At 38.7% G+C, this 24,776-nt stretch overlaps 1 protein-coding gene across 1 annotated transcript; it reads right to left on the bottom strand.

The window, feature by feature from the left end:
- Positions 1-9,451: 9,451 nt before the first annotated feature.
- Positions 9,452-21,186, bottom strand: metrnla (meteorin like, glial cell differentiation regulator a). The gene is made up of 4 exons (XM_079867149.1): positions 20,772-21,186; positions 16,031-16,419; positions 11,144-11,203; positions 9,452-10,083 (listed from the first exon to the last, which is right to left on the bottom strand). The coding sequence occupies exons 1-4, from the start codon at positions 20,867-20,869 to the stop codon at positions 9,770-9,772; spliced, it is 861 nt and encodes a 286-aa protein (XP_079723275.1). The 5' UTR covers positions 20,870-21,186; the 3' UTR covers positions 9,452-9,769.
- Positions 21,187-24,776: the final 3,590 nt, after the last annotated feature.

Raw genomic sequence — 24,776 nt, forward strand, 5'->3', positions numbered from 1 at the left:
GACAGAAGTGAGGCCTCCATGCCTATTTGGTCATTTGAGAATTCCCCAGACTTGCGCTTGGAGATCATAAAACACTCTAGCTATTCCTCAGCACTCTAGTTCCATGCTGGGTTTTGGCCTTTCTCATTCAATTGCTATTTCAGACTCTGTACTTAATCTAATTGTCACAAGCTATTTGTTTTGTGCTCATGTACTGTTACACAGGAAAGAATTTCTGTGAAAATGAGCAGAAAACAAAACGGCAAAATATAATTTACAAAGAGGTTATGAGATAGAAAAGAATTAGTTTCCCCTCTCAAACTCACAGGAGTTTAAGTCTTGTGATTTAAAGCGAGGGCTCTCAGATTTCTCCTTTCTGATTATTATGGAACATTTTATCATATAACAATGTCATTTTAATCCAAGCCTTCATTTTGAAAAAACGTATTTTACCACATTGCCATTTTTATTAGATAAAATACATTAATGCATTTTCCAGATCCTCTACTTGAGGTTCATCCTCATGCTTTGGTAGGTTATACAGTATATCTTTTAAGTATAGTATGTATTATAAAACAGGCCTTTAGGCCTCATTCATGAAGCACACAAGCAGAACGAATTTGTGTATAAATGGTTTGTAAATCCATTGTGATGTAAATTGTGGCATTTAATCATTGAAACAATTCGTTCTCCTAGTGTTTTATGAATGAGGCTCTACATTTTGAATGTAAAACTAGCATACTTACTGCATACTGAGCAGTGTACACTGAATACTGCCTACTATATTTTTTATAACTAGCATCTGAAGCAGTTTGCATTATGCAATGCTAGACAATACACGTTAAAACTCACAAGACACATTGTGTTGCATGTTTAACTCAGCAAATAACTATATACAAAAATACTTTCAAAAGTTTTGTGTAAAAAACACAATTTTGGCATTTGGCAAACTGATTAAAAATGAGCCGAGAAATAGATGATGGAAAAATGTGGCTGATACTGCTTGTGATTTCACACCCTACCCTTGTGAAAAAGAAGAACACTTAGCATATGTTTAAAAAGAGAACTTGATATGGAAATAATATAAATTAAAAGAATATACTTAAGTGTGAACTGAGTATAATGTTTTCAAACACTTAATTGCATGTTAATTGCAATTGAATGAAAACTTTTATATTTAAATCAAAATCAGTAAGCTGAACTTAAGAGTGCTTTTGTACTGTCAAGCTGTACTGTAAACTGAAATGTATTTCAATTTAATTTCTATTGAAACTTGTATGTCTTGTTTTTAAAGATATTTGTAATTACACATTTGTAAGGATGAAGTTGCAATTCATTTAAAATACATTAACTTTAAATGTAATATTGAATGACACACTGTTAAAATTATCCTCAAGTACTTTACATTTGTTGTAGTCAGCACATCAAATGCAGTTTTATTTTATTATCTGCAAGCACAGTTTTAAAATATATCTTTAAGATTTGAAGTACACTACAAGTTCACATTCAATACAATTAAGCGCACTTCTTTTTCAGGGTAGACCCTAACACGTCTCTCATTTATCCGCTCATAATAAGTAACTTCGCACACTTAATTGCATGTTAATTGCAATTAAATAAAAATATATTTTAAATGTACATGAAATGAAATTAGCTGAACTTAAGAGTACTTAAATACATCTTTATATGTAAAATATACTTTAATGTAATTTCTTTAGATATTTGTATGTCATTTCTTTAAATATATTTATAATTATGTAGTCAACACATCAAACTAAGTGCATTTTGTTTAAAGCGTGACAAAAGATTATTAAAACAAAACACAAATGTTCAAAATATTTACAAATAAAACTTTTAATTTGACATTATTACAAAGTGCACTTTTTAAAAGTGTACTGATGTGTGTTAAGAAACAGTAACGAATGTCTGCTTCTTCTACACTTAAGTGACCTTTTGTTACATTTATATATTATCTGCAAGTACATCTTTTAAAAAATAAAAAGTACACTACAAGTGCACACTCAGTACAAATAAGTGCACTTCTTTTTTCACAAGGGAAGACAAAAGTGAGCCCTCCATGCCTTTACGTACACTTTAAGTACACTTAAGTTGTCTCTCATTATTATCTGCAACTGCAAGCAGTTTTTAATTTTTTTTAATTTTTTTTATATCTTTAATATTTAAAGTACACTTGAAGTTCACATTCAATACAAAGTTCTGTCATGAAACTCTAGATAGAGCATGCTGATAGCTCCATAACTCAATCTGCTTGCAATCACATCATTATCTATAGGGAACAGCTGATTGGTTTCTACTGTTTCAGTAGCCAATAAGCTCGCTGCTCAACCTTTAAATACTTGGTCAGCATTTGCTGTTGCAGAATGCTTTCAGAAACCCTCCACCTTCCCCAGCTCCACCTGTATATATCTGCTTCAGGTAATTCATGTATGCTATTGTAAATTGCACTTGCTCACAGCAGCGTGTCGTGTTTGCATTGGCTGCAGCAAATCCCCTACATGTTCTGGAGCAGAGCACATCTATTAATATCAAGACCAAACACATCAACATTGTCATATCCATTACCATGCCAAACACTCGAGAGATGTCATGACAGAAATGCAATTAAGCACACTTCATTTTCACAAGAGTAAACCCTAACACGTTGCTCATTTAGTCAGGTAATCTGGATATTCCAAACCATGCACACTACATGCTTGTATGCTATTCAGAACATTCTAAAGTGAGAAATTGAGAGAAGGAGCCAGAGCATACAATTTGTAAGAAGTCAATTCAGTTCCTATAATCCAGTTTAGACATGCTTACTGGACAAAACACTGAAAAAAACTCAATATATGTTCAGATGTGCGATAAGGCCATCTGCTTGCGCGTTCATAAGCAATATGCATGTTTTTCTTGTCTGTGTGTGAAGGTCTAGCTGGTGGGTGTCCTCTGGGCCGAGGCGTAGTGTTTGTCCTGGAGGAAGCGCCACGTGCAGACGCCACAGAGCTCCTATTGATTCGCCTTCATCAAGGCCAGGCTTCTGTGGGGGGGAGCGCGTGTGTGAAGTCAACACATTCCCAGCATTCCTCCACTTCCCCTGCATGAGAGATGTCACTGGCCCACAGAGCACCAATCACTCGCTTTGTTCGCTTGCCCATCTCCTCTCCCTCGGGACCCCCGGCTCTTTCTCTGGACCTCTTGCTGCCAAGTCGCTGCGCTATTTGCTGTTTCTGCAAATATCTTAACCGCTCAGTGTTTATTTGGTCCACTCCAAGGATGTCCTCAATGAATAGTTTCCCGTATTCTTATAATGCGTATGGTTGGATGTGCATTTTAACATTACTTGGATCAGAACCATTCATTGTAATTATAGCATTTAGAGTCCAGGAAACTGTGTGTTGTCTGCTCAAACCTCAACCTTATAGTGAACTGGGCGAGCAACAGTAGCTATAGTCATGGGATACACTACCTGACTGGGCGCAATATATAACTTTGCTCACACTCTTAAAAATAAAGGTTTCAAAAGAGGGTTTTCGCAGTGATGCCATAGAGAAACCATTTTTGGTTCCCTAAAGAACCTTCTAGTGAACAGTTCTTAAAATAAACTTTTTTTTTAAGCGTGAAGAACATTTGTGACTCTGGACCACAAAACCAGTCACATGGGTAATTTTTTTGAAATTTGGATTTATACATAATCTGAAAGCTGAATAAATTAACTTTCCATTGATGTATGGTTTGTTAGGATAGGACAATATTTGGCCGAGATACAACTATTTGAACATCTGGAATCTGAGGGTGCAAAAAAAATCGAAATGTGTTGGCGATTGTGCTGCATTCACTCACAAAAATAAATGTTTTATATATTTACGGTAGGAAATGTACCAAATATCTTCTTGGAAGATGATCTTTACTTAAAGGACAAGTTCGGTATTTTACACTTAAAGCCCTGTTTACAGATCGTTTCTGATGAAATAGAACGGTTAAGATTAAAATTTGGACACATGCTGCTGTCCCGAGAATTTTAGGTTTATTTCGCTTCTCCCCCCCACCTCCACAATGGCAGTCTATGTGCACTGGAACAATCCTTCCTAAAATGCATTAAACTTTCGTTTACAAAGACGTGAAACTCACCGAGTGGTCAGGGGTGTTCACTGATATGCTCACACAAAAATCGCTGCAGAAGATGCTTTCCAACAGGTTTTATCGTAGTTTTTGTCCAACTCCATTGATTTGTATTGAATGTGCTGTGTGAGGTACGGTATTACTCCGCCGCTTCTTCTTCTGCTTCTTCTGTGTATTCAGTGAAATGCCAGCGGTTTGCTTGCAATTGGCAAAGGTGCATTATCGCCACCAACTGGGCTGGAGTGTCTATTATTCAAGCTCTCAACGGAAGAATGTTCGGGTGTGAGACGTTTGGAAAAATAGGTCCACAGTTTTACAACGAATGGTAAAACACCTGTTGGAAAGCATATTTTGCAGCGATTTTTGTGTGAGCATATCAGTGAACACCCCTGACCACTCGGTGAGTTTCATCTCTTTGTAAACGAAAGTTTAATGCGTTTTAGGAAGGATTGTTCCAGTGAACATAGACTGCCATTGTGGAGGTGGGGGGGAGAAGCGAAATAAACCTAAAATTCTCGGGACAGCAGCATGTGTCCAAATTTTAATCATAACCGTTCTATTTCATCAGAAACGATCTGTAAACAGGGCTTTAAGTGTAAAATACCGAACTTACCCTTTAATGTCCTAATGATTTTTGGCATAAAAGAAAAATCGATAATTTTGACCCATACAATGTATTGTTGGCTATTGCCACAAATATACCCGTGCGACATGTGACTGGTTTTGTGATCCAGGGTCACATTTAAGAAATCCAAAGAACCTTTTTCCCTATAAAGAAATTTTTGTACAATAGAAAGATTTCATGGATGTCTTCATGGAACCAGAGACCAATAAACCTTAATTTTTAAAAGCGTGACGTTTGCCCTTTGTGTTGAGCTTATAGGCATATGCGATATTCAGTTTAGCTTATGTTCCTTGGTGTTGATCATTCAGCTGGCAAAGTACTGAAAATACAGATTAACAAAACATATCCAGTAGACCAAAAAAATGAAAAACATTGGATGTAAAACTAGATGGCAGTGGCTTCTGTTTGGATGAAATTCAGACGTACTCCATCCACCATGTTGTTACTGTTATGTGACCTACCAGCACTCCTGTGGCCTCATGGGATAGTAAAGTGTCCAACGAATGCGCACTTCAGAATTTTGCCAGAAATATAGGTCATCCGGGTACTTTTGCAGACTGCTTTTTAAATACTATGTACTTGGACATACTACTCTGTTGGTATACCTTTTTTCGCATATTATCTACTATATATTGTATAAATCTACATTTTCATGGTATTTTAATGGGTCACAGACACTTAATTCCGGATGTTTGACCGGTTAGCATTTAGCATATTTCATTACATTATAGTTGTATAGATGTTTTACCACCTTTATTTATTTATTTATTTATTTCTGAATAGTGTGACAGACATATTAGTCCCTGTCTGTCTTTCACCTTTTCCCCTTTGAAGAAAAAAGATGCACTTAACTGTATTGAATGTGCATTTGTAGTGTTCGTCAAATCTATAATATGCACAGCACTTTTAAATAATACAATATTAATGAAATAAAAGGCCACTTAAGTGTACCTTAAGAGAGTACACTTGACTTTCATGACTAAGTTTCAAGTACACTTTAAAAAATGCACTTTATAATAATTGTCAAATTAAACGTTTTACTTTAAAGTACATTTTAAATCGTTTTGTTTTAATAAGTTTATGCTTTAAAGAAGTACACTTATTTTGATGTGTTGACTAACATACAGAGCATGCCCTTGATTATAATTTTTACTATAAATTTAGTGTTATTCGATATTAGACTTGCAAATATGTCTAATAATTGCAAATATATCTAATAAATACATGACATGCAAGATTCAATAGAATTGACATAAAAATAAAAATAAATTGTTCACCATAAAGGCCTGCCAGTACATTCGGGAGTATACAATTTAGCCATATTTCAAAGACAATAGAAGTAATTATAAATTGCATTTATGTACTCCAAGTCTCCCTGTAGTCAGTAATTGTATCCCTTGAAAATCATCTTTGATCACCAAAATTACATATTTAAACGTTTTTTTCTTTGAAAAAAAGTTTTTTCATGCCTTAAAATAGCTTGAATGTATTCCCTTGAATGTAACTCCACACAAGAAAATGTCCGTAAACTTAACGTCCAGGCAGAAAATTACCAGCATTTTCTGTTTTTCCACAGATTTTTTTTTCTTACCATGGAGATAGCTTCCAACATTTTTTTTTAATCATAAATAATAATGCTTATCTCTAAAAAAAAAAAAAAGTGAGGGGGAACAAACTCAAAACTTTCAACAAAAAAAAAAAAATAAAAAAAAAAATAAGGGGGAGAGTTGTAATAGTTGCACTCCTGGTTACAGTCAGATTAAGAAAAGGGTTTTGGGGAAGTTCATTCTGCAAGACGCAGCAACTTTATCATGGTGACAAGGGCATGGGTCCACTTCCCCAGTTTATATATAAGTCTACATAAACAACTAAACATTGGCAAAGTGACCTTACATCAAGGTCAGCGTCTAGTTCCAGTGGGAATATCTTATCCAAAAACTCCAAACATACTTCACAATGCGGTCGGGATGCCCTTCGACAGAACGTCGCCAGCGAGACGCTCAAAGCGGCTGTGCAAATGGACAACCACACTTCTTTCCCTTTCTTTTCTCTTTCACCTCGCAGGAGCTTGGAGCGAGGGTTTGCTGCGCCGCACCGTTGTCATGGGAACACTGTTTGCATTTCCCAGTGAGCGATTCCAGAGCTGCTGCCGTTGGACTGGAATTCAGACTCTCCATTGAGCGCAGAACAGCCTGCAAAAGCAATTGTCTATTTGTGGCCACTCACTGAGAGACATTATGGGTGTGCTTCTGTCAAAAGTGAAACAAAAAGAGATGGAGAAAAACTAAACTCTCTGAGGACCGAAGTGGGCCTGCTTATACTTATTCGGTGTAATACTGAATGTTGAAAAAGACGCTCTGAAAATAAACCACGAGCATCTTGCATGGTCAGGTTCGTAGTCCACATGGCCCGTTCCTCCATTTTGTGTGGCATCACAGGGCTCTATTGAAGCCGTCTCGCTCTCTCAGACCGGACCAGCTCACACAAAGAGCCCTTTCAGTCTGACCTTGACTGAGCGCCTCCCTGAGCACCACAGCAACCCGTGGAGAGGAATCCGCTCCAGTCTGCTTCCAGTGAATGATAACTCTCCTGTAAGGCTCGAAAACCAGAAGTAATGCATTTCATATGGAGCTCAACCAATAGACCAACCACCAACAGCAGCGTGAAAGCCTGATATTTCTCCGAGGGAGTCCAGACGGAAGTGAATCCGCACACAATGCTCAACGGATGAAGCTTGTTATGCATCATGTTCTTGATTTAATAATAATGGGGAGAATGGGAGGTTGGTTAGTTAATCACGAACATGAGGTCGGTGAATAATGACAGAGGCATTTTGTCAGGGAAGCAACTATTTGAGATATGTTCACATAGATCTTGCAGAAAGTGCAACATTTCAATGTTTGTTTTTTATTTTGTACTTTCAGAGCCCATAAAGAACATGGTGATGGGGGAAAAAAACATGACATGGGAGGAAAAATGATATGATTTTGCGTTCTCTCGCAAATGTTTTGCGTTCCCCCGTCTACTAATCTTAAAGGAGAACTCCGGTCAATTTTAACATTGAGCTCATTTTTTTGTCAATTTGGAGTGCTGTCAGTACAGAGAACAACGACAACAATCGGTGTTGCCTACACCGTGTTATCCTCTTTTTAAAATTTGCACCCTGTTGACTTCAATGGGGCAAGTTTTAAACCTGCTTTTAGCCTCTTAACATCCTTGATGTGTCATTACAAGTGCCCAGCCATGTGAGTTAATCCATTCAGAGTGAACGCGGGTGAATCTGACTGCAGTAGATGTGAAAGATATGAATAAAAATGATGTTTATTCAGCCAGCGCACATACCTGTATTTACATCCTGTTTTCGGTCGAAGTCCATAGTAATCGATTGTCGAGTTCACACGCATGATCATAGGTACTAAACCAATGCGCGTGAACTCGACAATCGATTACTATGGACTATGGATCCCTTAAATTATGATCCCTCTTGCTCATAATTTGGGGTAGAAATTTGAACAAACCAGGGAATAGAAATGAACTTTTTCCGAGCATTTTTAAGGTATGAACAACAAAAAGTGCCATAACTCCAAAAGTTTATAGTAGAAACCTTTGGTTTCATGGAAAGCCTCATTAAACGGTACAAACCGGTGTTTAAAATTATTCATTTGACTGCACTGACACTTTTGCATGAGAACTCAACTCAAGATGGATGATTCATCACTGTTTTCTGCAGAGCTGCTTTATAGGTGAATTGAACTAATTTCATAATTGATGTACTTCACAGTTATTGAACTGAAAAGAATAAAAAATGAACTGATTTCAACTAAATTATGACTGTTTACTATTGTCTTTTTAGAGCTGCTTTACAGCAGAATTGAATTCTGTTTGCATCATTGAATCATTATTTTCCTGTTTATCCTTGTAAAGCTGCTTTTTGAAACAATCTGCATTGTATAAAGCGTTTCATTTAAAAAAAGTTTTCACTCATTTGAAAGGGATATTGTTCCTGTTTTTGATTAGAGTCTGTATGACTTTATTTTTCTGTGGAACAAAAGGAAGATCTTTTGAAAAGTGTTTTTTTTTTAATCCAAGATATGTTGCTTGGATTCCACTTGAAGCGTATAATTTATTCAGCCCGTTTGTACATACATGAATGATACCTCAAACTGTGTTTTTTTTAAGGGAGATGTGTGATATAAGTTTTCTATGCAATCTGACTTACAATTTTCCCCTGGTGGTTGATAAAATTAGTGTGAAAAACGTCATCTCACACAGTTTTGCAGAAATGACTCAAGAATTTTCAGAATTCAGATTTGGGATTAGCCCTTTGTTAAAATCCTAGTAAGCAACCACCTAAGAACCTAAGAACCACAGAGAACAAGTACATGATAAATCATTTTTGGACACAGTTCATAGATTAGGTTGAAAACTACAGTGACCATGAGTGGGCAAAGAACAAAAACACAGACACATGATTTAATTCCAAAGAGAAAAAAAAGAACTTTAATCCTTGGAAAGACACATTTGCAATTGAACAGCCTGAAGACAAAACACAGGCAGGAATTGCACTTCAAATTTTCTTAAAAAATTAAAATTAAAAAGCAGGCTTTTTCTTCAATATATTTCTGTCATAGAAACAACTGCAAAACTGTACAACAAGCTTTTTACAAAGCATTTGGGACTTCCGTTTCAGAATGTTCTTTTCACATTTTACACATTCAACAGCCAGGTCTGCTACATTGTGACCGCAAGAAAGTAAAAAAAAACAAAAAAATCTGAAAATATCAGTCTTAAGACATGTCAGGAGAATTCGGCATTGGCTTAGTAAATACAAGTCCAACTTTAGTTGTTTTTGCGGGATGTTTTAAGAGCACGAGTCGTGTCTCAGGGAATGCTGGGACAGCAGGCGAGAGGATTCTGCATCGATATTGCAGTCTATACGGACCTAAACCTCTCCTGTCTGCAGACACAAACAGAGACATACAGCTGCTCGCGGGGTCACAGTTCCTCGCGACGGGGCGGACCGTGTGGTTTCCTGGAAAGAATTCAGTCTGTGTCCAAATGACATGGGTTGGTCCCTCGCTGCTGTGCGTCCTGATACACCCTAAGGAAGTCCTTGTACCGTGGAGCGCAACTGAGCCAGGCCTCTCCAAACCTCACAGTCCCTATAAAGAGGAACTCGCCATCCCCTGGTTTAACCCCGCACTGGCTGGGCATCTTCACAAAGCCCGTCCAGCGTTTGGCCCGTCCGCCCCCAGACACAAACACTTGTGTCTTCTGTCTGTATAGGCGACTCAGGGACACGGTAACAGAGGTCTGGTCCTCTTCCTCTGCCACACCGAGAATATTCCCCCGAGCCACTGTAGAGGAGAGAAATAAAACTACATAAGACAAACATAGTTGGTGGGATTTTTCCATATTGATTGCATTACGGGACACCCCTTGTCAAACAATTGTCAAAGAATGTGTATGGGATTCCCATTTGAACTAGCACAATAGGGAACCCATCCTAAAGGATCTACATTGGAATTTTCTCTTAACATAAATTTTCATTATGAAACATTTTTGATTCAAATATAAAATTAAAAACTAGATATTTTAAAAACATGTTCCAAATATTATCATGATGGCCCATCATGATACTAACAGCATAAGACACCTCTTTAGAAAATTAACAGGAATTGTACGATTTTTTTTTTGTCAGGATTTTAAAGCAATGCCAGTTTCGATAAAGACGACATAATGAGGGCTGATTCGGATGGATGGATGGATGGATGGATGGATGGATGGATGGATGGATGGATGGATGGATGGATGGATGGATGGATGGATGGATGGATGGATGGATGGATGGATGGATGGATGGATGGATGGATGGATGGATGGATGGATGGATGGATGGATGGATGGATGGATGGATGGATGGATGAGACAGACAGATGGATAGATGGATAGATGGATGGATAGATGAATGAGACAGACAGATGGATAGATGGATAGATAGATAGATAGATAGATAGATAGATAGATAGATGAATGAGACAGACAGATGGATAGATGGATAGATAGATGGATAGATGAATGAGACAGACAGATAGATGGATAGATAGATAGATAGATAGATAGATAGATAGATAGATAGATAGATAGATAGATAGATAGATAGATAGATAGATAGATAGATAGATAGATGAATGAGACAGACAGATAGATAGATGGATAGATAGATAGATGGACATAGAACAGTATTCATGTAGCTTAAATAGTGCCAGGTGGGAAGGATTCTTTAGGATCGTTTCCCAATTATAATTGAAATTTAATTGTAAACTTAATGCCGAAACATGTAGGCATTTCTTTAGATTTTTAACTACTGATCATTAAAAACATTACAAATTTCTTTAAAGATGTGGCTCGTCTTACCAAAGTCACTGGTGCAAACGGCCAGCAGGACCTCCGTATCTGTACAGGGTTGGCAGGGTGCTGTGGAGATACAGAATAACAAAATCAGACCAAACACAGCCACTGAACAAGAAATAACCATCACATGTGCAGAATGTAGCATGTTATTTTTAGAAATCTGTCTAACAAACCAGAACACAGATCAACATCCACACCCGCCACGTGCTCCCAATTCACATTGGACCTTCAAAGACATAATTAATTTCTGCTGCAGATTTATTGAGCGTGCAGAAGCCGACTTTATCGTCACGGCTAGTTGGCTTCTAACCAAAAAAAGATGTGGGGAGGCCTGCAAAAAAAGGCTCCTCATTAAAAAAAACAAAAACATCTGTAATTAACCACCAGAACGTTGTGTTGGTGGAGAGGAGGGGAACATCTCGACCCTTCCCCCTCTAGAAAAACACTGACAAACACACACAGAGTCCTCACACCCTGACTCAAATGAGATCCAGCTGAGAACAACTCAAACATGGAGCAGTGACTGCAAGGACTGGAAGCTCTGGGTAAAAAAAAGAAAGAAAGAAACATCTAGAGGAGCCAACACTGCACAGCACTTCCACCTGTGCCAACAACCTGGGGTGCGTCGAACACTTTGTACTATTTTACAACCCATAGCGACACAAGACAAGAGAAAAACACTCCCTCGCTTTCAGGTCGCCGCAGAATCTTGACAAGGCAACAAGGCAATCAGCAAAACCTAAACACTGGCAGCACCGTGTCGGCTTTGATCGCCGTGTTTTCTCTCTCCAAATAAATCAGGCTCCGGGGTCATTACGGCCCCCACGCGCAGATATAGTCCAGCACGTTCGTCTGGAGGGTCTCAAGCCCCCCCAGGCTTGCAGCAGAGCGACTGGTTGATTCAGGTGGCTGGGTGAAGGGTTTATGGGTGTTTTACAGGTTTATGGGTTACGGTCTGTTAGGTTGGGTTGGGCAGGTGTGTCAGTGGACGTTGTCCACAGCTACCAGACACAAGTTTAGTTGTCTATTAGTGCAGGTAGATTGAGGGGCTTCAAAAAGATTTTCAAAATGACATTTTTCCTGAAGTAAATGTGAGTGTTGGTTGGCCAAAACTCTTGTGGGCTGCTCATAGAGCATTGCTCTGTGGTTTTTCAAAGTGTTCAGGCTTTTAGTGAATCGCGATGCAAGGATACACTGGTCCCTAGCTGTAAAGTACAACAAAATTGTTATAAAGTGTCGTATATTGTTATGGAGTGTCTATTTACACAATTTACCTTGTTGGCAGAGGCCATTTACATTAACTCCGCCTACTGACATCTGGTTGGGCCAGACAAAATCACGGAAGACGCTGGAATGCCAACAGTAGCAATAGTGTAGGGGTAAGGCGTGTGGCATAAAGTTTTGATGCAAATCGACCCAAGTTCGAATCTGCCGTTTGCCAAATTCGCTCAACTCCCTTTCCTCATCACATATCAGATCAGAAAGGCATTTATTTTCAATAAAAATTAAGAAAATATTCAAAAAGTGGAAATAAAGTGTCTAACGGGTGTTTAATAATCAAGTATTTATTGTTTAGGGGAGGGCTTTATTGTCCTAATCAGCCAGCATCCATTTAAAAATTTTAATAAATATAGTCATTTACACTCTGTTATCATTGCATACCGTTTAATGTACAACAACACTGAGGTGCAAATAGTATTTGCCACTATTTAGAATTATAAATAGCATAACTACTATTTGCACTTATTGCAAAGGTAATACTGATATTTTTACATAGTGTAATAGAATCTATCACTGTTTTCACTTAGTGTAAATAGCATATTGCTAAGAAAATGCTGCTATTTTCACAGTGTAAATAGAATCTATTGCTTTTAAAACCATATAAATAGCATCTATCGCTAAAAAATATGCTATTTTTCACAGTGTAAAAGAATCTATTGCTTTTAAAACCATGTAAATAGCATCTATCGCTAAAAATATGCTATTTTCACTTTGTGTAAATAGAATCTAGTTGCTATTCACACTTGGTGCAAATAGCCGCTGCCAAATTGTTATGAAGTGTCGTAAAAAGTATATAGCGTCTGACACCCACTCTACACTGGAAGCAAGTAGCAAATAAGAGTGACAAATGTCCAAAAAAAACAAAACAAAGACATTATAAATGTCTTTTCAGTCATTAAAGTTAAAGCAAAAAAATATGTCACAAACCCTCATTATAACACCAAATTGCACCCATTACAAATCACTGAAGTATATGCACTGCAATGGGCGTTTACAGCATAGGCTAAATAATTGTTTAGAAAAATAGCAAACTAGTTTCGATGCTTAACAAGTTTGCTTCCAGCGTAGATTGGGCATTAGCAAAGAAAGTTGGTGAAATAACTGATTTGTTGAACCTGGCCCTTCACATACTGTATGAGCAGAGCTGGTCCGGTCATGTCTGTTGAGGAGCTGTGGGTGAGGAGAGCGGACCAGAGGTCGCCCGTTGTTGCAACACAAGGCGCGTCGCATCACCAACAGGGCCAGAGGTCATCCAGGAATCAGCTTCGCAACAGCTGGCAAACGCCAAAGCTTCAAAGCGGGTGATCTTTCAGAACGCTAGGCCTCGCAGAGTTTTGATGTGAAGCGTTAACTGCTGCCAGCGCTTACGTCCTGAACGCGAAAGCTGGGCTTGGAGCGCAGATGGGCTTTTTCAAAAGCTTTGTGGCGACTCGCATGCAAAAAAGTTGAAACGGAACCGCAGGAATGGGCTGGCATCTGAGTCAGCAGACCTCGCTGCCCCAAATTAATGCAACGCTGCTGGGATCACAACCACTTCACACGCTGGCAGGGTGAAAGGGGGAAGATAGTGTCCCAGCTACATCTGGTCCCCCCCCCCTGCATTCCATGCTAATGCAGAAAAGATTCATATGCCACTCAGCCTGCATCCCAACCACTTCAGAGAGGCGGAACGAAAAGTAATGAAGGAAAAAGTGAGGGAGGGGAAGCCAGGGAGACAGGGGAAAAGAGGAAGAGGAAGGGAGTAGGGGGAAAAAAAATGGAGATAATATATCCTCCCAACAGCTGGTCTAAGACACATTCCACAGTGATGGAAAGCAACTCAATTCCAGCACAGCAGGTCAGCATTCACGAGGTAAACGCAGAGAAAAAACCCACACAAGCTCGGAAAGAGGAAAACAGGTCACCTTACAGATCTACCCGCTCAGATCGCTGAAATCACAAGCAGGCGAACACAAACTTGACGATAAAGGACACATTAAAATGCGTAGAAAAGTTTGTGGAAAAATTTGACTGCCCATTTTCTGGACGCAAATGTTTTATGGCATTTATTGACAGTGACAAAGAAGTATGAAATATCCACAAAGTGCAAAGTAATTACACTTTGAGGATATTTTCAATGCCTCCTACTTCCTAGTATATTATAATATATAAAGGAAAAGGGTTTATAGTGAATTGCATTAATGCCACACAGTCCCAGAATACAGAAACCGTTTAGTTACTCTGGTTTTACTGTATCCGTGTCTGGAGAAATCTAACTAAAGGCTGTTTATCAGAGCACAGATTTACATGGCAGCTCTGAACGTGTTACCCTTGAGGGGGAGACACACTGAAACAATACTTTAGCTTTGTTTGGGAGAGGAAAAACAGACCTGTTATTTGAAGAATCTACTTTGCTTTAGGCCATTCAGTTTCAGCAGGTGCACTGCTTGAAATTTAATTTCTGAAATGAGGCTAAATGTTTAACATGCTTTTCCGGAGTAAATGACAGATAGAAGCAACGGGGCGCTCGTGGCGTCTCAGCGTGAGACCTACGCCACAAGCCCTGAATAACACAGTATTTAATCACACGGCAAACAAGGTTCAAATCAGTATCACTTTCCAGTATAAATATGAGCACAGATCTCAGAATCACAGAGGGGTGGATGTTTCCTGAGGTAAAGATATCATCTGTTGCTGGGCATGAAAACATTAGCTACGGATCGAGTACTTTTTAAAATAAACAAACCCTTGGTATTGCGTGCATTGAAGTACGTGTACCCAAAAACCACGGAGTCACGGAAATGTAATAATGCTTTTTCCTGAAAAAAGCAGCAATTGAATAGAATTTCAAAAGAAACTCTTCCAAACTCATTCATTAAATGATTCAATTCATTAAAGAACCCAGAAAAATGGTTTCCACAAAAACATTAAGCAGACCAACTGTTTTAAACACTGATAATAAGAAATGTTTCTTGAGCATCAAATCAGCATATTAGAGTGATTTCTGAAGGATCATGTGACACTGAAGACTGGAGTAATGATGCTGAAAATTCAGCTTAACCATCACAGGAATAAATTACATTTGGCAAATTATTCAAATAGGGTTACAATTTATTTTGATAGTCCAGTTTAGAAATTCTATTAACTCTAAGTAACAACATGTCAATTAACTCTCATTAATTTGCATCTTCATGTTAATTAACTCTCATTAGAGTATTAGTAGACTTTTAGGTTAAGGTTTGGGTTTAGGTTAGTAGAATAAGTTGGCATGTAGTTGCAAAATTACTTATATAGTCAGTAGAATGTCTAAAGTGGACTACCGAAATAAAGTGTAACCTCAAGAGACTTTTTTTATTACTGTATTTTTGATAAAATAAAATGCAGTCTTGGTGAGCACGAGAAACTTCTTTCAAAACCACAAAAGAAATCTCACTGTTCCATCAAAGCTTCCAGGAAATCAAAATTGGGCTTTTTAGCTGATGTCTGCTGGCTGTTTCTGTTATATATATTGTTTTTTCCAAATACAACTCCTTTAATTTGACGAAAAAAAGAAAAGAAAAAAAAAACACTTCACATGAAAGAAAACTGTGCTTGTCAAGGGAGTCTTTAAAGATCAAGAGAACATCATACCAGATAATGACTGTGGATCAGCTCCTGGTCTGTGGTTGACCAGCTCATACTGGAAGGCTGTGATTTTTCGGCTGATGTCTCTTTGAGGCACTGCCTCGATGAAGAGCGCCCCGTCCTGGATGCTGAAACAGTGCACTCTTCCCTCTGCCTGATCTTCCTCACGGAGGAGCAATCGCAGTTTTCCCAGCCGGTCCAGGTAGATGTGGGTCCCGCTGGACTCCGCAGAGGGTTTGATGCAGACGGAGAGAAGAGACGCCGCTGGGGACAATGTGTTCGGCCGCAGGTTGACGATGATGGCCCCTGTGGGGTACAGCCACTCCAGGTAGCCCTGGGCGCAGCGGAGGTACACCTGTTCCACATCCCGCGTGTGTCCCTCATGGGTCAGACCACTACAAGAAGGCAGAGAAAGGAGATATAAGCCCTGATCCAGGATCTACCCTACTTTAAATGGCAGAATCTTAACTGAAACTCAACCCCAAAAGTAACATAGGCTGCGACCCACAAATAGCGAACCTCAATTGAAACGCATGATGAGAACCTCCAACTCACAACTGATTCCAACAGATTGTGATGTTAACAAGAAGCTAACATTCTAAAAAGCATAAAAATACACAGCTCACACAAATTAAATCAGGTGATGGCAATGTAATGCCAATATACATGATAAACACAATTTAATGAGGCAAATAAAATTGGATTAGATTAACAGATTAAAAAGATAATATTGCAGATTAGTGGTTAACGGATATATTTTTTTGTGGGCGATGGTTGATAAAGCCAATAAATAAGATATCTCACCATTTAATTTAAAGATAATAAATAACACAAGCATAACAATTCCTGCCATTAAATATATATTTATTTACATAATATTTACTGAAATAATTGGAAATCAATCCGTTTAAAATGAACCAATTCGAATTATGTTTTAATTTATTAAAAAATCTGTAAAATAATCAGATTTAGGCTATACTTTAAGTCCCCCTTGTGGTGAAAATCAAGACAAACCATGTGTAAACTCATAAATCAACACCATTACTGAGTATTTGCTCCTTAAAACTGCAGTGAACCAAAGACAGTCTCAAAAACATGGTTTGAAATCGCTGGTGTTTCTGACTTCACAAACTACCTTGTAAGCAATCAGGTCAACGTGTGATCGTCAACGAGTGGATCTCTGAGCTGGTGTGAGTGAGTGGAGGCGGGGATAATTTGCATATTCATAAAACCACGTATACTAAATGAGGCAAGGGTGTAGAGTTACATTCAAGGTATTTTAAGACATGAAAAGATTAGTTTTAAGGGATAAAATTTACTACAGGGGGAGTTTAAGATAGAATCAAGAAGTTTTCAAAAGTTTTCAAAAAGTGTATAGCCTATCTATCTATTTTCTAAGAACTTACTATATATCTTAGTCGACAATTAATTCGCAACTTTGTAATGCTTAATCAAAACAACATAACTTAATGTAACATAAAACAAAGGACTTCTCCAATCACTGAAACAACCACATCTCAAATTCCAATCAACAACCGATGAATAGAAACAAGTCCCCCCCTTACATTTTTTCTTTTTCGATAATCTGTTACACAGATACCACGATACACAAGAAAAGATTCTGTTTCATTGCAAGTTTAAAAGAGAGAATAAAAAACAAAGTAAACACTGAAACCAGTGCACTGATAGATCTGTGCGATCTGTTCAGGCAAAGCTAATTTAACATACAGTACACAGTGGTTAGTTCTCAGTACTGTCAAAATAAAAGTCCCACTTTTGACCAAACAGAAAAAAAAAGCCAAATATTGACCGATACAATGTATCAGCCAAGGCAATATATTGGTCGACCACTAGAGCAGATACACTAAAAATATGGGCCAACATATTGGTCTATCAATGGAGACAAGTCTATTAGTCTCTTTTTATCAAAACAATTCAGTACTGCATGAAATAGGCCTACAGTTAAAGAATCATGTTCAAATATAGAAAAATCAAGTTTTTAATGTTGTTTATATGTCTATGGGGTGTTTTTAATATGCTTTAAGACAAACCATTTGCAAATTCACAAGTCAACACCATTGCTGAGTATTTTCTCCTTAAACCTGAAGTGAACCAAACACTCTTAAAAACGCAGTTTGAAATTGCTGGTTTCTGATGTCACAAACTACCTTGTAACCAATCACGTCAACCAATTTGGCGGGCCTAATTTGCACATTCATAGAACTGCATATACTAAATGAGGCAAAGGTATAGAGTTACACTCAAGCTATCTTAAGGCATGAAGAATTTTTTCTTCAAGGAAAAAAACATTTAAATATGTAATTTTGGTGATCAAAGATGAGTTTTAAGGGACAAAATTATTGACTACAGGGGGACTTTAAATACAATCATATAATTAAAAAAACATTATCCATGTCCCTTTCGACTTCATGAAGGCATTGTGTTCGCTAAGCGCAATCATTCCGGGATTGGCTTATCCATGAATTCTGCCAAAACAAATGATTTCAGAAGGCAGCATAATTTTACTGGCTACTGTCTGGAAGCAATCGTACGTTGGCTTAAAATACTGGAAGGGAAATGGCAGTTCACTAAGTTTTGGAACAGGTCAGTCATCAAACTTACTTATCTAATTCTGACATTGGAGTTATAGCTAGTAAATTTTAACAAACAACTATAGATTAAACAAAGCAAACCAGTCTGGTTTGAAGCAAATGGCGGCATCTCACACCAAGGGTAATCCCCTAAATAAGGATGGTTGGATCTTCTATCATTGGCCTTTAGCGTAAAACACAGCAAAGGAAACTTCAAACATTAGGGCGATTGTTCTGAACAGTCTGCGCCAGAGTCGAGTCCAAAGCTGAGGCTCATATGAAAGGAAAGCTTTTCTCCGAGCAGGAAGAATGAAGTTAATGTCTTTTCACACAAGGTGTTAAGACCCACGCGCAAGGCTTGCTGCATGACCCGTCACGTGCAGGCATGCGCACACACATACACATTAACCGTCTCTCATTTTTCTTCTCTCCTTTCCAACGCTTTGGCAAGATCCAACACTGGGCATACTGCCGTGGGTAGGATTTTTGAAGCGCAAGTCAATGGCTCCTAGGACACGCAGGCCTCTCCGCAGACAAGTGCAGAGACAGTAGCCGAACCCGGAGCATGCAAGTGCAAATGCAGGTCACGCAGTTGAACCTCCCCTCGCTTTCAACTCCTCAAAACGACGAGGATCTGCACGTCCGGGCAGCAGTCCTGCCGCTGTCCAACGGCCACACAAAGAGACTCTCTCCTCTACTTTTAGACATCATCTGCGGTTCTGCGCCTCGAGTCTGTGGCCTGATGTCAGTTAGGCAGAAAATGAGCCATCTGCTTCCGAACCCTCCAGCGGTTCTACAATCAGCCTGCTGCAGACCCCAGATTAAACTCACCAAAATGAGAGGTGAGGACCCAAAACTCATGTGGAGCCTGGGGTGACACATGTGCGGGGCAGACTCACAAGCTGCCGTGTCCTCATTTATAACGGCTCCTCTTTAATTAAGAGCGTTTGAAATGCGGCTCCGCCGTAATGAGAGGCTGAACTAAGACCTGGCAAATCAACAGCAGATTATGGCTGCACAGTCAGAGTACAGCACACTCAGCCTTTCTATTGAAAAAAGAATTCACAGAGAGCCGAAATATGTCATGTTTTTGAAGGAAGAGAGCTATTGTTTAGGAATAATAACAAGCATTGTAATGAGATGAAGTTATGTGGCAGAGAAATCTAAGATTTATCGTCGACCAAAACATATTTTCACATTTAAATGCACATTTACATTTAAAAGCCAAGATGACCAAATAAGATTATATTAAACTAAAAGCTTCTCAGTTTTCTAGAAAATGTCACAGCGGGTGTGAGTGTGTATAGGCAATAGTTTATTAACTCAAGAAAAGTTCAACTGTCTAAACAAACAAAGAACAGAGTGATTTGCATATTTTACATGAGAGATTAATCTGGGTTAGGTCAAACCAGTGAGCAGAAATGAATCACTGATCAGAGAGTTTCTGCTTTCAGGTTATGCCAGCTTCAGCATTCAGCAGGACAGAATAACAAGACTGAACACTGTAAAAAAACGTTGCTGCTTTGAATTTTTAAGTACAATCAACTTGGATGTTTAAGTCATTCAAACTTAAATTACATTTAACTGACTTAAAAAAAATTAGTTGAATCTTGTTTAACTTATTAAAAAAAAGTTGAAAATTGCTTAACTTGTTTTGATCATTTGAGTTCCAGCAATGAAAAAACATATGTGGTCATAACTTACAACTACAAAAAATGAGAATATAATGATAAAATGTTATTAATACAGACGCTACAACCACTACCACTCATAATAACAACATAACACCTTCAAATAATAGGCCTGATACAAAAATAAAATGAAAACTACAATTACTCAACAACTCATAAACATAACTTTAATAGCTGATAGACTATACTACTGCTCATACTGAGACTTCGCATACTGTCATAACATTAATCATGATTTAATGTTACTATTCTACTTGTTTTAGTCTAAAAAACAAGTTTAAGTTTGAACTTAAAACATTAGCTCAACAACAACATAAATCGGCATCAACAAATTTAATCTTGGATTTTAAAGAGTAAAACCTCCAAATGCAATTGACTCAATTGAAATTATTTTTACATTAATAGCAAACGAGTAATAAGGGCGCACTTGTATAATAATAAGTAAATGTTTAAAGCTTGTCTCACCTGCCCCTCCAGCTGCACTGGTCGCTTGAGTACTGGGAGCGCGCAATCCTACACAGAACCACAAGCGACAGAAAATACGCCAAGAACGGCGAGAGCATGTTTGTCCCACCGCTGTCTACTTCTCCTCCAGCGCGATACTAAACAACTCTGCTTTGCAGGTACGAAATTTAACAGTCCAGCGTCGGTAATATGCACTACATCGTGTTTTTCTTCAGTATCGTTTCACTTTCTAGCCCGTGATTTACTCAAGAAGAGCAACTAAAGCCGAAAGTCCGAGAAGCGCGCTCGCTCGCTCACTCATGTCGCGCGCGGTGAGTATTTGAGTGAACTGAAGACGGCGTTGAGGAATCCGAGCAGTCAGAGCCGCTCACTGAACTTTGAAGACCGCGCATGCGCAGTCATCAGCAGCACTACTCCACTGGAGGCGCGTTCCTCAAGAGTTCAATGAGTGGCTCTGCTCGGATTCCTCTGCGCGTCACCGCCAGCTGACTGACACAGGACGCATGCGCAGAAGTACTTCAAGACGCTACAATTTTTATGATTAGCGTGGCTCATTTGTTCATTAAAGACATAATAGCCTAACAAAGAATTGGAGATATTATTTATTTATTTCTAAATATATCAAAGCAAACATACATTGGGGTCCAAAAGTCTGCGAGACTACAAGAAGTCACAAAATGGACAATTCCTATTTTTTTTCGTCAGCCTATGGAATAGCCTATTGCAGTAGCATATTTATTATAAATTATTTATAAGGGTGTATTATTGTTTTTTTGTCTATTTATGTGTCCTCATAGTAATCTTTAATCAAAATAACTTCCCCAAAATCTCTTCTCTTCTCTGATGACATGTTTACTGGCGCAAGGGCGGGACAACCAGGAATTTACTTGTTTGAACAGGAAGCACGTATAGGCCTATACAAATGAATAAATATTCATCAATGGAAAATGAACAGTGATTATAATAAAAAAAACTATAATATTATAGGACTACATAGACCTATAAAGAAAGGTGGCTTAAGACAATTAATTAACCTCTAACCCTCAGTAAGGTGTATTAATCACTATGATCATGAATGATGTCTCAAAGCTTTTTGAGGACGTTCCATTTCAATTGAATCCAGCTTACAATTTTCACCTTGTGACTGATATACGACATAAAAACTGCACAGACATGAAGTAGCAATATCTATCAGAGACTTGGAGGTGGGGTTTGAAACTACACTCAAAACACACTAGCATAGTGGCAACAACGTTTCTACATGTAAGCACCACTCTTTTTTTCCTAAGAAAACATAAGAATTTAGTTTTCACATGAAATGTGATATTCTATTCTTTCATCATCATCAAGTTTGATCAAGAAACCCGTTAGGCAGGAGAGACTAGAGGTGTCAGAGACAATTGTTTAACACTGGTTTCAGAACACAATGTGATTAAGAGCTGTTTGTGACCGTACTTGTTTTGATACAGGCACACTGCTGGCCTGCCGCTGTCTCTGAGGATAATGACACAACTCCTCCTTAAACGAGAACAGCGTGCATGTCAGGACAAGCGAACCACAACTCAAAGACACCTGCAGATGCGTTCCCATATTATTCCCTCTCTGTGTTTGTCTTTTAGGAGACCACAAGCAGAACAGAGCTTCTATAACAGAGCATATGCATATGTAAACAGTTCATATATACAGTTCATCTTAGGTTTCAGAATCCCCAGAGTACCTCAAAACAACCCACATTTCTGACTTCTGATTGCTAGAATGGATTTTGTTTAGTGTGCGAGGACCTCAGACTCATTCTCTGTTTTGGCTGACTGTGCCCCTCTCTGTTTACTTAAAGGAAAAAATTAAAAATTAAAATTCTGTCATTGTTTATTCAATCTCATGTCATTCCAAACTCAAATGCTCTTGTTTTTTTTTCTCTCAGGAGACTTTTTGAAGACTCTTCATGCAGCTATTTTCCATACAACAACCAGGTCTACAGATTCAAATCAGTGAATAAAAGTAAAACTGTTAAAAATGAGTGCCGTCAAATTGATTAATTTAACATAAAAGTTTGTTAAATGTTGTTAAATGTCGACCAACCAACCAACCAACCAACCAACCAACCAACCAACCAGCCCACAAACCGACCGACCGACCGACCGACCAACCGACCAACCAACCAACCCACAAACCAAACCACCAACTAACGCAACCACCAACGAACGAACCAACGAACCAACCAACCAACCAAACAACCCACAAACCAACTCACTAACCAACCAACCAACCGACCAACCGACCAACCAACCAACCAACCAACCAACCAACCAACCCACAAACCGACCGACCGACCGACCAACCGACCAACCAACCAACCCACAAACCAAACCACCAACTAACGCAACCACCAATGAACCAACCAACCAACCAACCAACCAACCAACCAACCAACCAACCAACCAACCGACCAACCAACCGACCAACCGACCAACCGACCCACAAACCGACCGACCGACCAACCAACCAACCAACCAACCAACCAACCCACAAACCAAACCACCAACTAACGCAACCACCAATGAACCAACCAACCAACCAACCAACCAACCAACCAACCAACCAACCAACCGACCGACCAACCAACCAACCAACCAACCCACAAACCAAACCACCAACTAACGCAACCAACCGACCGACCAACCGATTGACCAACCAATTAATTATCCTGTTGTGTTCCACAGAAGAAAGTAAATCATGTGTTTGGAATGATAAGTAAATTATAACTTAATACACTATAAATAAGTTTGCAACTACATGTCAACTAACTCTCATTAGAGTATAGTAGACTGCATTAGACGTTAGACTGTTAGGTTAGGGTTCGGGTAAGTAGAATAAGTAGTTGTAAAGTCACTTATAATCAGTAGAATGTCTGTGGTGGGAAGCATCAAAACAAAGTGTTAGCCATCAATTAATATTCTAATGAGAGTTAGTTGACATGTAGTTGCAAAGTTACTTTTAGTAAGTAGAATATCTAAAGTGGACCATCAAATCCACCTGAAAAAAACAAGAACCAGTTCTAACAGGAGATTCATAAGGAAAGAGCTAGAGTTTTGGGCAGACTGTTTTTGGTTTCTGAGTTATTGCCCAATTGCATGCAGGGATTGAGTCACTCAGCTGTTGCACATCCAGTTTCTGAGCTGAAAAACAAATGCAAAGTGGAGTTAACTGGTGTCAAGGTGTGTATGTGTGTGTGTGTGTGTGTGTGTGCAGGAACAAGGAAACCAGTGTATTAGGGAGAACTATGCGTTGTAGTATGACATCATTACTCTGATTCACTTCTCCAAGTTACAAGATTTTTCTTTTTTCCTCACTTGGTAAATTGAGAACCAAGCCCTCACAGAGATAAATATACCAAAACAGTGAGGAAGGAAATGAACCAACCAGCTGTCCTGATCAAGTGCGTTGCTCAGGGAAGATGTAGGGCAGGCAGTGCTGTTTCACAATGCCAGAAATCACAGCAAATGTCAACCAGACAAGTGTGTTTGATAGAATGCTGCTATGAGCTCCGAGAGAAGTGCACTTATAAACAGGGACTGAAGCAATGAATTCTTGTCATATTTCTGGCACCTGTGCAGTACTGAATGTATAAACCAAATACCTTGCATTCTTCAGTATGTTTGAAAACATCTGTTTATCTCTCTGAAAATGAAAGAGAACGTGTATTGAATCTCATTGGCTGAGTGCAGTTGTATTGCACGACATGAAGTGTAGTTCAACATAGCAGCCAACATACATTTTAATGCTGTCAGTCATCACTGTTGTTATTGCTCCTGGTAAAACTGCCATCCATTCAGACATGTTCAGATATACAGTAGACGCTTGTGTGTTTTTGCCAGGACTCAAGTAACAGATGACCCAGAAATGAAAATCTGTCATTATTTACTAACGCTCATGTCATGTCGCTCGTGTCAAAACCTGTATGATTTCCTTTCTTCTGTGGAACACAAAATGAGATGTTTTGAAGGC

The sequence above is a fragment of the Squalius cephalus genome (genome assembly GCF_949319135.1).
Source record: "Squalius cephalus genome assembly, chromosome: 1".
In the NCBI taxonomy this organism is placed as follows: domain Eukaryota; kingdom Metazoa; phylum Chordata; class Actinopteri; order Cypriniformes; family Leuciscidae; genus Squalius; species Squalius cephalus.

Excerpts from the sequence above, each read along its gene's own strand:
- metrnla (XM_079867149.1), bottom strand. The coding sequence starts at position 20,869 with ATGCTCTCGCCGTTCTTGGCGTATTTTCTGTCGCTTGTGGTTCTGTGT. Across the intron at positions 16,420-20,771 it reads CAGTGCAGCTGGAGGGGCAG|TGGTCTGACCCATGAGGGAC; the intron begins GTGAGACAAGCT and ends GCCTTCTTGTAG. Across the intron at positions 11,204-16,030 it reads TGATCCACAGTCATTATCTG|CACCCTGCCAACCCTGTACA; the intron begins GTATGATGTTCT and ends GTATCTCCACAG.